Source organism: Aedes albopictus, chromosome 2 (assembly GCF_035046485.1).
Source record: "Aedes albopictus strain Foshan chromosome 2, AalbF5, whole genome shotgun sequence".
In the NCBI taxonomy this organism is placed as follows: Eukaryota; Metazoa; Arthropoda; class Insecta; order Diptera; family Culicidae; genus Aedes; species Aedes albopictus.
This window is the reverse complement of record NC_085137.1, coordinates 80,511,480-80,527,722: the sequence shown is the minus strand read 5'-3', so window position 1 is coordinate 80,527,722 and position 16,243 is coordinate 80,511,480. Positions and strand designations below refer to the sequence as shown.

The 16,243-nt window shown below is 45.2% G+C and overlaps 1 protein-coding gene and 1 long non-coding RNA gene across 3 annotated transcripts; both read left to right on the top strand.

Annotated features, from left to right (window-relative positions):
- The first annotated feature begins 5,200 nt into the window (after nucleotides 1-5,200).
- LOC134288962 (uncharacterized) lies at nucleotides 5,201-5,885 on the top strand. Its single transcript, XR_009998191.1, has 3 exons — nucleotides 5,201-5,536; nucleotides 5,590-5,662; nucleotides 5,720-5,885. It is a non-coding gene; the product is annotated as an uncharacterized LOC134288962 (long non-coding RNA).
- Nucleotides 5,886-5,925: 40 nt separating this feature from the next.
- Nucleotides 5,926-13,006, top strand: LOC115266822 (uncharacterized). 2 transcript variants are annotated; one of them, XM_062850000.1, is made up of 4 exons: nucleotides 5,926-12,621; nucleotides 12,675-12,747; nucleotides 12,805-12,872; nucleotides 12,937-13,006. In XM_062850000.1, exon 1 carries the CDS (start codon nucleotides 5,942-5,944, stop codon nucleotides 12,371-12,373), a length of 6,432 nt encoding a protein of 2,143 aa, XP_062705984.1. In that variant the 5' UTR covers nucleotides 5,926-5,941; the 3' UTR covers nucleotides 12,374-12,621; nucleotides 12,675-12,747; nucleotides 12,805-12,872; nucleotides 12,937-13,006. The 2 variants fall into 2 exon arrangements, with proteins under 2 accessions (XP_062705984.1, XP_062705983.1); XM_062849999.1 differs by having other exon boundaries at nucleotides 12,805-12,999.
- Nucleotides 13,007-16,243: the final 3,237 nt, after the last annotated feature.

The window sequence follows — 16,243 nt, the reverse complement described above, 5'->3', positions numbered from 1 at the left end:
TTCATCAGGTTATCGCAAAAGCCACGATTTGATGTGTCACATGCCAGGATTTGGTTTACATTTGGCCTCTTCCGGCCACTCAAAACCGATTCCGAAACACTTGCTGGCCGTTCATTAGGTAATCTAAAAAGCCGCTATATGATGTGACGCATGTACGGGTTTGTTTCTCTTTCAGATTAAACCACTTCGGCGGGAACCCCGGAACTGGTTCCGGAACACTACTGGTTCAGATATGGTCTGAGATGGTTTTACTGCTCATTGTCCATCAGGTCATCGAAAATGCCGTGGTTTGATGGGTCGCATGTATGGGTTTGGTTCGATTGTATATTTGGCCACTTCCGGTGGGACGCCTAGAACCGGTTTCGGAACACTACCGGTTCAGATATGATCTGAGACTATTTTCCTGCTTACCGCTCATCAGGTTATCGAAAATGCCGTGGTTTGATGTGCCGCATGCATGGATTTGGTTCAACTGTATATTTGGCCACTTCCAGCGGGACGCCTAGAACCGGTTCAGGAACACTACCGGTTCATACAGTAAAATCTCCATGAGTCGGTATTGAAGGGACCATCGACTCAAGGAAATATCGAGAAGTGGAGCAAAAATCTTTTGGAAAGCTTTTTGAAGGGACCATCATTGTAACCCAGAAATTATTTTTCAGTATGGAAAAATTTACCTCCATGAGTCGATATCGAGTCAAGGAACATCGACTCATGGAGGTTCGACTGTATATGGTCTGAGATGATTTTCCTGCTCATTATCCATCAGGTCATCGAAAATGCCGTGGTTTGATGTGCCGCATGTATGGGTTTGGTTCAATTGTATATTTGACCACTTCCAGCGGAACGCCTAGAATCGGTTCCGGAACACTACCGGTTCAGATATGGTCTGAGATGATTTTCCTGCTCATTGTCCATCAGATCATATAAAATGCCGTGGTTTGATGTGTCGCTTGCATGGGTTTGGTACAATTGTATATTTGGCCACTTCCAGCGGGACGCCCAGAACCGGTTCGGGAACACTACCGGTTCAGATATGGTCTGAGACTATTTTCCTGCTTACCACTCATCAGGTTATCGAAAATGACGTGGTTTGATGTGTCTCATGCATAGGTTTGGTTCACCTTGATATTTGCCACTTCCGGCGGGACACCCGGAACCGGTTCCGGAACACTACCGGTTCAGATATGGTCTGAGATGGTTTTCCTGCTCATTGTCCATCAGGTCATCGAAAATGCCGTGGTTTGATGTGTCGCATGCATGGGTTTGGTTCAATTGTATTTTTGACCACTTCCAGTGGAACGCCTAGAATCGGTTCCGGAACACTACCGGTTCAGATATGGTCTGAGATGATTTTCCTGCTCATTGTCCATCAGATCATATAAAATGCCGTGGTTTGATGTGTCGCTTACATGGGTTTGGTACAATTGTATATTTGGCCACTTCCAGCGGGACGCCCAGAACCGGTTCGGGAACACTACCGGTTCAGATATGGTCTGAGACTATTTTCCTGCTTACCACTCATCAGGTTATCGAAAATGACGTGGTTTGATGTGTCTCATGCATAGGTTTGGTTCACCTTGATATTTGCCACTTCCGGCGGGACACCCGGAACCGGTTCCGGAACACTACCGGTTCAGATATGGTCTTAGACTATTTTTCTGCTTACCGCTCATCAGGTTATCGAAAATGCCGTGGTTTGATGTGTCACATGCATAGGTTTGATGCATTTTCATATCTGGTCCCTTCCTGGGGTACCGTTCCGGAACACCTAAATGGCCATATCTCCGGAACGGCTGGACCGATCCGAACCATTTTCAATAGGAAACAATGGGACCAGATTCCGCGTCGAATGAACCGTCGGTCATTGAAATCGGATGAGGTTTACTGCCAAAAAGTGATGTGAGTTTTTTTTGTACACACACATACACACACACATACATACACACACACATACATACACACAGACATCACCTCAATTCGTCGAGCTGAGTCGATTGGTATATGTGATTTGACCCTCCGGGCCTTCTATCAAAAAGTCATTTTTGGAGTGAACATATAGCCTTTCCAGTACACTTAGTGTACGAGAAAGGCAAAACGAATGCTTGTGAATAATGGATCGCGAAGATGCAAAAATGAATGCTCGCGAGGAAGATCCAACGCAACATTGGTGGTAGCTACTCTCAATCTGCGTTTGATGGTTCCTTGTGCAATTTCGATTGTTCTGGTCAATCACGGAATAGCAAATACGAATTTTACGGTCATCTATGCTCATGCTCATGTTCATCTTGGAATTGCTTCTGGAGTTAATTTATGATGATATCGGTTTCTCATGGGATCTTCAAAGAGGCTCAACATTCGTGATCCAATTGTGATGCCGTGTATGTGGTCCATAATCTTGTGATGTACAAGGGTGCCACCTAATACAGAGGATTCCTGGAGTCCACTAGAATTTTCTTCAGGATTTTCAGAAAATTCCGACAGGAATTTTCGGTTGGAAAATTTCTTTCAAGTATATTTTTACGGATCTCGACCAGATATTTCTTCTGACCCGTCAATGCATTCCACAAAAGATTTCTTTCTGACTTGAACTAGGACAGTGCACGATTATACATGTTTGGGATACTCCTAAATTTGACTTGTTGTCGAAGATAAACATATTGTATACAGGGGATAGACAAAATGATCGGGACAGGCAATATTTTCACTTTTCAAATAATGTTCAAGTGGCTGTAACTTTTCGTAAAGTGCATCAAATGTTCTCAAATTTTTACTGTCAATAGATCAACTAGTTGTGTATCAGTGGTCAAAATTTGGAAAACATCGGACTGTTCTGCACGAAGTTATAAAGATTCTAGAAAAAGGTATAATTATTCGATAGCTAACTTTGAGCTGTTATATCGCCGGAATCAATGAACCAAATGCAATGAAATTTTGACCATTTATGACTTCCATGATGAGCTTTGAAAAACGTTTTACTCAACTTAATTTTTTTAATAAGAGAAAAAGTTATAGCGATTTCATTTATTTTATGTTTTTTTAGTAAATTGGTCTATTTTTAATATGCATTCCATTACTTTTTTCAATTTATTGCCGGCTATGTAGTTACATTCCATCAAAACATATTTATATCCGAGTCAATTAGAGGGAATTTAAATAAACTATAATTAGCACCTTGAATTTTGAAACGATTTTGAAGTTTTGGATAATTTGGTGTTATATTAGAAAAATAATCTGGATCTATGACATTTGGTCGAAAGACATTTAGTCGAATGACGTTTGGTCGAATGACATTTGGTCGAAAGTACATTTGGTCGAACGGACATTTGGTCGAATGGACATTTGGTCGAAAGCCATTTTTTGGAAAAAGAAGCATATGACATTTAGTAGAATGGACATTCGTCGAATGGACATCTTGTCGAAAGGCACTAACTGATGAAAAGAGATGTGAGTGGAAAATAATATTATGGATTTCGGTATCATAATTATTTATATGTTATTGAACAAGCAAGCCTCTTTGAATAAATGTACGACTCGTGCTGAAAAAAATCATCATTTTGCAACTTGTTGCATAAATAACCATTTTGGCTCGCGTTCAGTTCATATGTAACACTGCGTCAAAGAATAGCCTATGTTTAAGGACAAATGTCTTGAATTCCCACTTCAACAGCGCATCAGAACTGCAGACGCACAATTCTCTAGAAGCAAGCTTCAAACAACAGTGCATTTTATAATGCTGTTTTTGCTCACTTATAATAAGCTTGAAACAAGAAGATCATGTGCGCTGGTTTTGTTTACGAAGAGATTTGTACGCTCGAAGTCGCGAGTGAGTGCCAAAGTCGGCCATTGTGGGATCCTAACCAATCTGTCCTTAAAAGAATGAAAAATATCCGATGAAAAAGTCTGCAGCTATAACATCCAAATATCAAACGGAAGAACTGCTTGTATTCAAAAGGAGAAATTGCTTCTGAAACATTCATTAGTTGGTACAGGAAAACGCAATGAAATAAATAAACGTGAAAGAATAGCCTACGCTTCAAAGAAGGAAAAATTCATGATAAAAAGACAGCAGCCATAATATTCAAACATAGTACGAATTTTGAAACGAATTTTGAAAGAATTGCCTATGTTCAAAAGAAGGAAAAATCATAGATGAAAAAATCACAACCATAATGTCCCCTCTTCACTCTCAGCACAAATAATACACTTGAAAGAACAGCATATGTTGAAAAGAAGGAAAAATATTTGATGGAAAAGCCAGTATGTTCTACACAAAAACGCAATGAAATGGTGAAACTGGAAGGAAGAGCCGAAACTTTTTTTTTTTTTTTTTTTTTTCCTTGTTGGGGACATAATGCCACTGCGACCATTGATTTGATCTATTGTGGCGAAACTTACACTGCACTACAATGTTTGCTTTTTTATGTTTGATATGATTAAACAAGATTAAATTGTTATATGACTTAACGTCCATTCGACCAAAGGTACTTTCAACCGAATGAGTTCAGTAGCATATAAATAATGATACCGAAATCTATAAAATTATTTTCCATTCAAAACTCTTTATCAGTTAGTGCCTTTCGACCAAATGTCCATTCGACGAATTGTCCATTCGACTAAATGTCATATGCTTCTTCTTCCAAAAAATGGGTTTCGACCAAATGTCCATTCGACCAAATGTCTGTTCGACCAAATGTACTTTCGACCAAATGTCATTCGACCAAACGTCATTCGACCAAATGTCATTCGACCAAATGTCCTAAAGCCTAAGTCATAAACGTTCAAAATTTCATTGCATTCGGTTCAATGATTCCGGAGATATAACAGCTCAAAGTTAGCTATCGGATAATTATCACCTTTTCTTAGAATATTTATTACTTCGTGCAGAATAGTCCGATCCGTTCCAAATTTTGATTACTGATATACAGCTAGTTAATCAACTTACAGTAAAAATTTGAGAACATTTGATGCACTTTTCGAAAAGTTACAGCCACTTGAACATTTTTTGAAAAGTGCAAATTTTGCCTGTCCCGATCATTTTGTCTATCCCCTGTATATGAAACATTCTTATTTGCTGTTGATCTCTGGTGGCCGTTAAAAAACTGGTAATAGATTCAACTCAATAGAGCTGAATAAAATAAAAAAAATGGAGAATCTCAAACAGAATAAGGACTGTATCGTTAATTATGAGTACTGTCGACGCAGAAGATGGCCAGCTGGCAACCTTGCCACCAACCGATTCGGAAGCGTCGCTTTCCACAGTCGAAGCGTCGCGGCGATACGAGTGACAGCTGTCACTATTAGTGAGCGAGCTGTCAAATACCTGTTTCCGGTGATCAGTTCCACATTTTCGTCACACTGTAGTGAAGTGAACCTCGGACGCAGAAGAAAGTATAATTCTAGTGTGAATCGTTAAGTTGGATACGGTTTAGATTAGTCACCGTATGTTATCGATTTCGCAGGCAAGCTTTTCAAAGTAGACAAAGTGGAGCTTGTATATTTAGTTGAAGTTTTTGGCACCCAGTTACGAAGTGAGGTTAGTAATTAGAGTCCCCCTTTGTTAATCCAACTAATAAACGATATCCACAGTCCGCCACGTGAAAATCCTTGCCACAGTCAGCTTCTATAAAAGTTCGTCCGGTCAGTTCGTGCTACAATCAAAGTAAGAAACAATTTAGTGCTAATATCAAATTGATACATAAATGTTAAATTTATACAGGTAGCGAAAATCAGAACAAAAGTCGTGAAACATAGTAGGGTGCGCCAATACGGAGAGGCCACCGAATTGTGAGTTAGAACTCCCTCATTAGTTATAAATAATGTGTTCTCATAAGAAATTTACTCGTTACAGTTGAAGCAACAAATATAAATATTCGCTCTCAGAACGGTCGCTCTTTGATTCACCCTACCACCCTCGACAATCTTCAAAATTCGAGCCAACATGGATGAGAGCCGGACTTCAAGGGCAACCGAAGGACACGTGGAGGACTCCAGTTGTGCGGCCTGCCAACGTCCGGATAGTGCGGAGGACATGGTCCACTGCGACCATTGTGACATCTGGAAACATTATTCGTGCGCCGGAGTGAATGAAAGTGTCGCAGGGAGATCGTTTGTATGCGGCGACTGCACCGCCCAGCAAACCGATGACGTCATCTCAGTGCGAACCACTTCAACCCGATCCAGCGCAACATCAACAATCTCAGTCTGCCTGAGTCAGTTGGTTGAACGTCAACGATTGGAGCGCGCTCGTCTGGAATTAGAGCTCCAACGTCGCCATTTGGACGAGCAGCAGCAATTAATCGATAAAGCGTTCGACGAAGAGACGGACAACCATCACGGCGGCAGTTTACTCAGTGGTCTGAACGTCAAGATCACTGCATCGGCACCCAGTAAACACATCGGAACAACAGCTCTTGCCGAAACACCTGTGGGCTCGTCGGATCGTCGTTCGAAGACGCAGTTTGACGCCCCCAAGTCAGCTGCTCCAATTATGGTTTCGATTCCCCTCACAGCGTTGGAACCGAAAACCGTAAAATACCTCCAAGGTAAGAAGAACCCCCAAGTTGCCTTCCAAGAGCTCAAAGCCCGGGTTGAGCAGTGCGAGAAGCGCGCCAATCCAACACGAGACGAAATGTCAGACCTACATGCCCAGTTGGAACTGTGTCGTAAGCTCTTGGAAGGATGTCAGACTACAGGAGCAACTCAAGAGTTTACTCAACGATCGGATGCGGAAAATCCGAAGAAGAAACCACCGCCACAATCAGCAGCGAGCACGTCGCGCGTTGTGAGCCAGACGGGAACCATACCGAAGGCAAATCGATCGTTGCTTGCGGTCACCGAAGACGATCGGATGCACTCCGATTATCAATCCGACGCCGGAGCAGTAGGAGGATCCACATCACCGGATGAAATCTGGCCGTTGAAGCATTTGGTTGGCCAAACAGGCCAGCCCTCGTTAAGTCGAGCAGCTGAACCAGCTGAAATACGTCCGAACGACATGGAACCCCCAGGTAAGCGTCAAGCCTTGAGTCATTCTATTGAAAATACGATCAAATTCGTCCCTGATTGTTGCCCCACGACCAATAATCCAATTGCCCGAGAGCAGCTGCGATTCGTCGCGCGCCCAAATGAAATGATTTCGCCTCCCACTAACTCTCGAGAACAGCTGCGAGATCTCCCCGCGCACTCGAACGATTTCGAACTTCCTGACATTCAGCGCAAGTCTCAGTCAACCGGGTTGTTAACGCGTAATCCCCCCTCGCGTACGGTTGAAACGTCTCAGTTCCCTCGTCAGTCTGAAAGCTACCAGCAAAATCAAGTGATTCCCCAACAAGATCCAGTTCGACCCACACAGCAGCAGCTAGCAGCAAGGCAGTCCCTGGCCAAGGACCTTCCTCGATTCAGCGGTGACCCAGCGGAATGGCCGATCTTCATCTCCAACTATCGCTACACGACCGAAGCTTGCGGATTCTCCGACGGTGAAAACATGCTCCGCCTCCAGCGGTGCTTATCAGGATCCGCGCTCGAAACGGTGCGCAGTCGGTTGGTGCTACCAGCAGCGGTGCCGCAGGTAATTGAGACACTTCGTTTGAGGTTCGGACGCCCAGAGTTGCTGATCAACGCTCTGCTACGCAAAGTACGGGAAATTCCGGCCCCCAAGTCGGACAAGTTGGAGGGGCTTATTGATTTTGGTATGGCAGTGCAGGCATTGTGTGACCACATCGAAGCTGCGAACGAACGCGCTCATCTCTCGAACCCATCCCTGCTTCAGGAGCTCGTAGCAAAACTTCCCGCCGATCAACGGATGATGTGGGCCGGCTACAGACGAGGATTTCAGCAAGTCGATCTGAAAACCTTCGGCGACTATATGGCGTCGGTGGTAAGGGATGCGACCAGTGTAGTGACCTTCGAGCCGGAGAAACGGAACTATGGACGTGATCGACCGAAGAACAGAGCGTACGTCAACTCTCATGCTGCGGAGCGATCCAGCAGAGCGGCAGATTCGTTGAGTGATCCAGAGCCTCCGAAGCAGATTGTCTGCGCCCACTGTAACAAAGGAGGACATCGAGTACGCGAATGTAATGCGTTCAAGCAGCTGCATGTCGACGATCGCTGGCGTCGAGTTCGGTCGTTAGGCTTATGCCAGAACTGTCTGTTTAACCACGGACGTCGGGGATGCCGAGGCCGAAACATTTGCGACATCGACGGCTGCCAGTTTCGCCACCACACTCTTCTTCATTCTCCCAGAGGGCCACCGAAGTCAGCAGAGCACGCGATGCAGATAGCAGAGAACCACACCCATCGCCGCTTGACCTCATCGATGCTATTTCGAATCATCCCAGTGACTTTGCACGGGACTAAGGGTTCGATCAATACCTTCGCTTTTCTGGATGAAGGTTCCGATCTGACATTGGTGGAAAGCGAGTTGGTGTCCTCGCTCGGGGTGAAAGGTACCAAGCTCCCACTATGCCTTCGGTGGACGGGAAACACATCGCGCGAGGAGAAGGACTCTCAGCAGGTCACGATCGAGATCAATGGGATCGGCCAGGACAAGCGACATAAGCTCCTGAATGTAAGAACCGTCAGCAATCTTGGACTGCCCTGTCAAAGTTTCGAGGTGGATGAAGCAGTAAAGAAGCACGACTACCTGAAAGGAATTCCCCTCACAAGCTACCGCGATGCAACGCCAAGAATACTCATCGGCGTAGACAATTTGCGTCTGGCCCTTCCGCTGAAGGTGCGCGAGGGTGACGGTACATCGCCAGTTGCAGTGAAGACTAGACTTGGATGGTGCGTCTACGGTCCTCGTGGAAACAGTAATAGCGAATCCTACAGTTTCCACATTTGCGAATGCTCGTGTGACAAATCGCTCCATGAGTCGGTGAAAGATTTCTTCGCCATTGAAGGAGCAGGCGCCGGGCCGACGGAGATCCCGCTGACGAAGGAAGACGAGCGAGCACTGATCTTAATGGAAACTACAACCCGTCGAGTTGGGAACCGTTTCGAAACGGGACTGATTTGGAAAGAAGACGACATTGAGTTTCCGAACAGCTATCCCATGGCAGTGCGGCGTTTGGAATGCTTGGAGCGCAGAATGGATCGCGACCCGGTACTTAAAGCGAATCTTCACCGGCAAATTCGCGAATACGAGGTGAAAGGATATGCGCATCGAGCGACGAGCACGGAAATGGAGGCCGCAGATCCCAGACGAGTATGGTATCTGCCAATCGGAGCGGTGATGAATCCCAAGAAGCCGGGAAAAGTTCGAGTCATCTGGGATGCAGCCGCCAAGGTCGAAGGTGTATCGCTGAACAGCGCACTCCTGAAAGGGCCGGATCAGCTATCTTCTCTTCCGGCAATTCTGTTTCGATTCCGCCTGTTCGGTATAGCGGTTAGCTCGGATATCCAGGAGATGTTCCACCAAATCAGAATCCGAGAAGAAGACAAGAATTCCCAGCGTTTTCTGTGGCGCAACAAGCCGTCCGAGAAACCGTCGGTCTACTTGATGGACGTTGCCACCTTTGGCAGCACGTGTTCTCCAGCATCAGCGCAGTTTGTCAAGAATCGGAATGCCGAACAACACCGCGAGCTGTATCCTGAAGCTGCCAAAGCCATTGTGGACGACCACTACGTAGATGATTATCTAGCGAGTTTCAGTACGACAGACGAGGCTGCGAAAGTTGCAAGCGAAGTACGGATCGTACATGGCCACGGAGGATTCAAGCTACACAACTGGCGGTCGAACAGCGACGAGGTGTTAGAACGCATTGGGGAAATACAAGCCGACGCAGATAAGCATCTAACTCTGATGGACGCCGCAAAAACAGAAAGGGTTCTGGGGATGCTCTGGACACCTCAAACCGATAAGCTGAGCTTTTCTACCCAGATGAGCGAAGAGGTACAAACGTTGATGCAAACGTCTACGCGGCCGACGAAGAGGCAAGTACTGCGGTGTGTGATGACATTGTTCGATCCATTGGGACTGCTCTCGCCTTTCCTCATCCACGGCAAAGTCCTGATCCAAGACCTCTGGAGAGAAGGTACCGAGTGGGACGATCAAGTCAGCGCGGAAGTTTTCACGAAGTGGCAGCGATGGATACAGATGATCGAGTACATCGCTGAGATACGAATTCCCAGATGTTACTTCCGCCACGCAGATCAGACGACCTACCGCGACTCTGAACTCCACGTATTCGTCGACGCGTCCGAGGTGGCCTACGCTTGTGCAATCTACCTACGTACACTGAGCCACGGAGCCGAAGCACAATGCTGCCTGATCGCAGCTAAATCTAAAGTCGCTCCGCTGAAGCCGTGTTCGATTCCAAGACTGGAGCTGCAAGGGTGCGTCTTAGGTGTACGCTGGTCCAAGTTCGTCCGCGAAAACCACGACGTTCCTGTATCGAAGATGGTTTTTTGGACAGATTCAAGAACGGCTCTAGCCTGGATCAAGGCTGATCCCAGGAACTATCGGCAGTTCGTATCTTTTAGAGTCGGCGAAATTCTAGAAAACACTACCGCAGCCGATTGGAGATGGGTGCCGTCGAAATCTAACCCAGCCGATGAAGCGACCAAATGGGGTAGCGGCCCGTACTTCAACCAAGACAGCAAGTGGTTTCACGGACCCAAATTTCTGCGTCTGCCGGAATCCGAATGGCCACGTCCCAAAGAAGCAGTGACCGAAACCACCGAAGAAATGCGCGCAACGATCCTCTTCCATTTCTCGTTCGACCCCGTACTGGATTTTGTTCGGTTCTCCTCCTGGAACCGGCTTCTGCGGGCAACCGCTTACGCCCTCCGATTCGTGAGTAACTTGGGCAAGGTGAAGCCGAAACGAACCGGACAGCTTCAACAGGATGAACTCCGAGCAGCAGAAGAGACGATCTTCAGACTAGTGCAGCGTGAATCCTATCCGGATGAGATCGCAGCGCTTTCAAATGAGATCGCAAACGAACCAGGACACCAAGTCATCGGAAAACATAGCTCCATTTATCGTTTGCTACCGTTTTTGGACGAAGACGGCCTGCTGCGTGAACGTGGTAGAATCGGTGCAGCTGAGGACGTCTGTTACAGCGTGCGCCATCCTATCATCCTCCCAAGAAACCATCACGTAACGCAGCTACTTGTCCGCAGATATCATCAGCAGTACCGCCATTGCAATTCGGAAACTGTGGTCAACGAGATTCGTCAGCTGTACAACATTCCAAGACTTCGAACGATAGTTAGACAAGTTAGCCGCGACTGCATCGTCTGTAAGATCCGTCGGGCAAAGCCTGCAATTCCATTGATGGCACCTCTACCTCCTGCTCGACTGGCGCACCATGAGCGGGCCTTCACCTATACTGGGGTGGACTATTTCGGACCGCTGCTGGTGAAGCTGGGACGCTCCAACGTCAAAAGATGGATCGCACTGTTCACGTGCCTGACAGTACGAGCCGTCCACCTCGAAGTCGCCTACAGTTTGTCAACGGAGTCGTGTATCTCCTGCGTCCGCAGATTCGTGGGTCGCCGGGGCCCACCTGCTGAATTCTTCAGCGACAATGGGACCAATTTCCAAAGAGCCGAACGAGTTCTGCGACATCAAATTGGCCAGGGACTGTCGAACACCTTCACAAACGCCAACACGAAATGGAACTTCATCCCACCTGGAGCACCGCATATGGGTGGAGCGTGGGAACGCATGGTACAGTCTGTGAAAGCCGCAATGATGGATGCGTACGCCGAGGGGAAACTTGATGACGAGGGACTGCAGACACTGGTCGTGGAGGCTGAAAACATAGTCAACTCAAGGCCTCTGACGTATATGCCGCTCGAGTCTAGCGAAGCAGAGGCACTCACGCCTAACCATTTTCTGCTGTTGAGTTCCAACGGGGCAAAACGATGCAGCGAAGCAGTCGGAGACTCAGTTTGCACTCAAACCAGCGAACTCGAACGCCGAGAAATCTTGGGAAGATCCTGGGAACTGATACAGCGCCAGCTAGATACTTTCTGGAGACGCTGGCTAACGGAATATTTGCCGATAATCCGTCGGCAGCCAAAATGGTTTGAAGAAACCCGATCGCTGAAAACAGGAGACCTGGTAATGATAGCAGAGCCGACGGGACGCAACAAGTGGGAACGCGGTCGAATCATCCGTACTATTCCGAGCCCGGACGGCCGGTATCGACAAGCCGTCGTACAGATTGGAGACAAGACTCTACGAAGACCGGTGTCACGGTTGGCACTGCTGGATTTACAACTTCGTGAAGTTCCGGAGGCTTCCGGACTACACCCGGGGGAGACTGTCGACGCAGAAGATGGCCAGCTGGCAACCCTGCCACCAACCGATTCGGAAGCGTCGCTTTCCACAGTCGAAGCGTCGCGGCGATACGAGTGACAGCTGTCACTATTAGTGAGCGAGCTGTCAAATACCTGTTTCCGGTGATCAGTTCCACATTTTCGTCACACTGTAGTGAAGTGAACCTCGGACGCAAAAGAAAGTATAATTCTAGTGTGAATCGTTAAGTTGGATACGGTTTAGATTAGTCACCGTATGTTATCGATTTCGCAGGCAAGCTTTTCAAAGTAGACAAAGTGGAGTTTGTATATTTAGTTGAAGTTTTTGGCACCCAGTTACGAAGTGAGGTTAGTAATTAGAGTCCCCCTTTGTTAATCCAACTAATAAACGATATCCACAGTCCGCCACGTGAAAATCCTTGCCACAGTCAGCTTCTATAAAAGTTCGTCCGGTCAGTTCGTGCTACAATCAAAGTAAGAAACAATTTAGTGCTAATATCAAATTGATACATAAATGTTGAATTTATACAGGTAGCGAAAATCAGAACAAAAGTCGTGAAACATAGTAGGGTGCGCCAATACGGAGAGGCCACCGAATTGTGAGTTAGAACTCCCTCATTAGTTATAAATAATGTGTTCTCATAAGAAATTTACTCGTTACAGTTGAAGCAACAAATATAAATATTCGCTCTCAGAACGGTCGCTTTTTGATTCACCCTACCACCCTCGACAAGTACACCTTTGAGGCTCTGTATTAAAAAAAATATGTCTTATTTTGACAACTGCTATGTGTCTATGTGTTGCTAATGTTGTAAACAAACGATAACCTTCATAAAAAGTTAAAGTTTTTCCTTAAGCGGAACAATGCGAGGGTTTTCGGAAGAGAAGCGGAAATCGATTGTGACCAGATACTGCAATGAAAAATGATTATCGCTAAGAAACTTAGCAAAAGTTGAAGGTGTTAGGGTTTTTGTTGTCCAAAATGCTATCAAACGATTCGATGCATAACAGACTGAAAGACTCACCTGGACGCGGCAAAAAAACAGGTGCGTCCAAGTCAAATTTTGACAGCAAAATTTGCTAAATCGTTAAAGGAAAATAGGAGGTATCCATCAGAGATTGCGCAAAAAAGTGTGGAACGACTGTTGGTATGGTTCAGCGCGCCAAGGAGCGCAATTCCCTGAAGACCTACCCAAAACAGAAATGTCCAAAACGGAGTCAAATTCTGACGGATTATGTGAAAACTCGGTCTTGGAAACTGTACGACGATGTTTTGAGCAAAAATTACATGTGCATAACCATGGATGATGAAACGTATGTCCAATTGGACTGCAAGACACTTTCAGGGGCACAGTTTTTCACTGTGAAGCGTGGCACGGATGTTCCGAATTAGGAGAAGTCAATTTTTTTGCGAAAAAATTTTTGAAAATGTGTTGGTTTGGCAAGCAATTTGACAATGTGGTATGAAATCGTCACCTTTCTTCACAGTCCCTAGTATGAACGTCGAAATATACCGGAAGGAATGTCTCCAGAAACTTATCCTGCCACTCATCTGAAAGCACAAAGGTCCTACATTATTTTGGCCGGATTTGGCATCCTGCCACTATGCGCGTGACACCTTAGACTGGTATGAAGAAAACAATGTTCAATTTGTGGAAAAGGCAATGTATCCTCTAAATTGCCCGCAAATAAGGCCCGTTGACAAATAGTTAACTTTTATGAAAGGAAAGCTACGGAAATAGGATTGAGGAGCAGAGGACGTCACCAAGTTCACGAAAAACTGGGTCTACCCAAGCAAAACCATCGTCGAAACGGTTGTCCAAAACCTTATGAAGAACACCAAGAAGAAAGTGCGAGAGGTGGCAAGATCCACGAATAATTAAATATACAATGACGTCATGGGCTTTCCTGATAGTCTATAAACAATGTAATTGAATTTAATTTACAAAATAAATAAAACAGTACTCATAATTAACAATACAGTCCTTACAAGCATACTGCAATCATCAGCTAGCAACACAATCGCCAATAAGTAATTTTAAAGTGTTACAAAGCCATTCTGAATGATGCGTCCTAAAGCTCGTTGATATTCGCTGAATATTCTACACAAAGGATAAACATTAATTGATTCACTAGCAGAATTGAGAAAGTTATTGAAGCTGCCTTGGGGCCATAGAACAGGTTAAAGGTCAAAGTTCCCAGAAAAACACTTAATTTCATAAATGGTAAATATAGATCCAATACCCATTCACAAATAGTTTAAACACACTATGCGAGCTAACTGAACTGACTGGCGTTATTGTACTGCTTCTCGGAATTCAAAATACTGCAATGAATTCCGCGCTCTATCAAAACGGAAAACCACGTTACCTTTTCACTGCAGGTCGTTGAAGGTGTAGTTTGCAATAAAACTTTTTTTCACGCCAAAAGGGACGTTTCAACTGTTGGCCACATTCAGGTGCATTCGCCAGAGTCAGATTTCCGTTCCCACGAGGTGTAACATTGCACACCACACGTGTCCGCCTATAACCTAGGTCGGACGGACTGCGCGCGTTGGCGTTGTTGGTTGTCTGACCACACGGGTTCAAACTGTCTAGGGTAGAACGACGACGACGATGTCGACGCCGACAACAGGGTGCCTGGCTAGGTGGTGCAAATTATTCTAGCTGCATATTTTTTGTGCAGTCACTCGTTCAACAAAGTTTATTAAAATAAACGAACAACGTAGCACAGGGGGCAAATGGTGATGGTTCTCTCAGCTCAGCTCGGCAAAGGATGCTCTGTTTGGACCATTTGGGGTGCATTTCGTTAGTTAGTGTGCATCGTTGTCGTTACGCTGCGCTGGACCAGCAACGGCAACGAAACTCATCTCCGATGTCAGCTTGGGGTGCATCCCAGCAAGCAAGCAAACATGCAGCATTCCAGCAGTAAACATGTTTTTGATTTATTGGGGCACATGGAGTGCGAATCTTTACTCATCTTTGGTGTTTTAGTTGGCCCGGGTACGAATCTGGCTTCGTATAGCTGAGTGGAAAAGCATTCCCTTGAGAAAAGTTTATCGTGGCAGCAATTCATATCAGTTTCGCTCCATGAATTTCTGAAAACAATGCAAGCGCCATGAAAATGGGATGTATGACAATTGCGGTCTTGTTGGGCTTCCTTTATTATCCAGGCAGGAAATAACAGCTAAATGTGACGGTTTCGCCTCGAACCGGGGTTTAAGTAAAACGAAATAGTTTATCTTTGGTCGGTTGTAGAAAATTAGCTTGAACGCAAACTCTTAGGGACCATTCATAAACTACGTAGACTTTGGGTGGGGGCAGTCTACGAGGAGCAGGGGGGGGGGGAGGAAGTTGGTTGAGACGGTTAAAAAAATTTTCTTCGATGTTTATAACAAGCCCCTCAGGTATGATAATATATTTTGTTGAATTTTAATGATCCAACAGATGAACGTCTGATTTTTATTCATTTCTTTGTTTTTATGTTTGGATTTCTCCCGGATAAAAATCAGAGCTTCCTAGAACCTAAAATATATCATCAGGGTTGTGGTTTTACTTCAATCTGGATTTATTCAGGTGTTATTCTACACGGGAAATTGAAGTATTACAAAATATTTAAATGAAGCATTCCCAGCCCAAAAAACGAAAAAATGTTATTTTTGACTCCAAAAATTTTTAAATTTAAATAAGATTTTGTTCATGTCCTGGATTATATGAACCATTTACTCTTACATCAAAACAACCATTTTTCTCACCTAACTTATAAAAAGGGCGTATGAAAAAAAACCTTATTTTTTCTCAAAAAAATAAAAAAAAACTCGAAAGCGGTTTCTTGTTTTGAAATGATGTCCTCGTAGATGTTTGAGGTTTTTAGAGGCATTTTATAAAAAAGCTCACTAATGATAATACTCATCGCGGATCTATATAAGATGTCACATAGTTTCAATTTTCCAATACCTAATCCTTGAGTT

What these genes read in the sequence shown, in the direction of transcription:
- LOC115266822 (XM_062850000.1), top strand. Translation starts at nt 5,942, where the DNA reads ATGGATGAGAGCCGGACTTCAAGGGCAACCGAAGGACACGTGGAGGAC.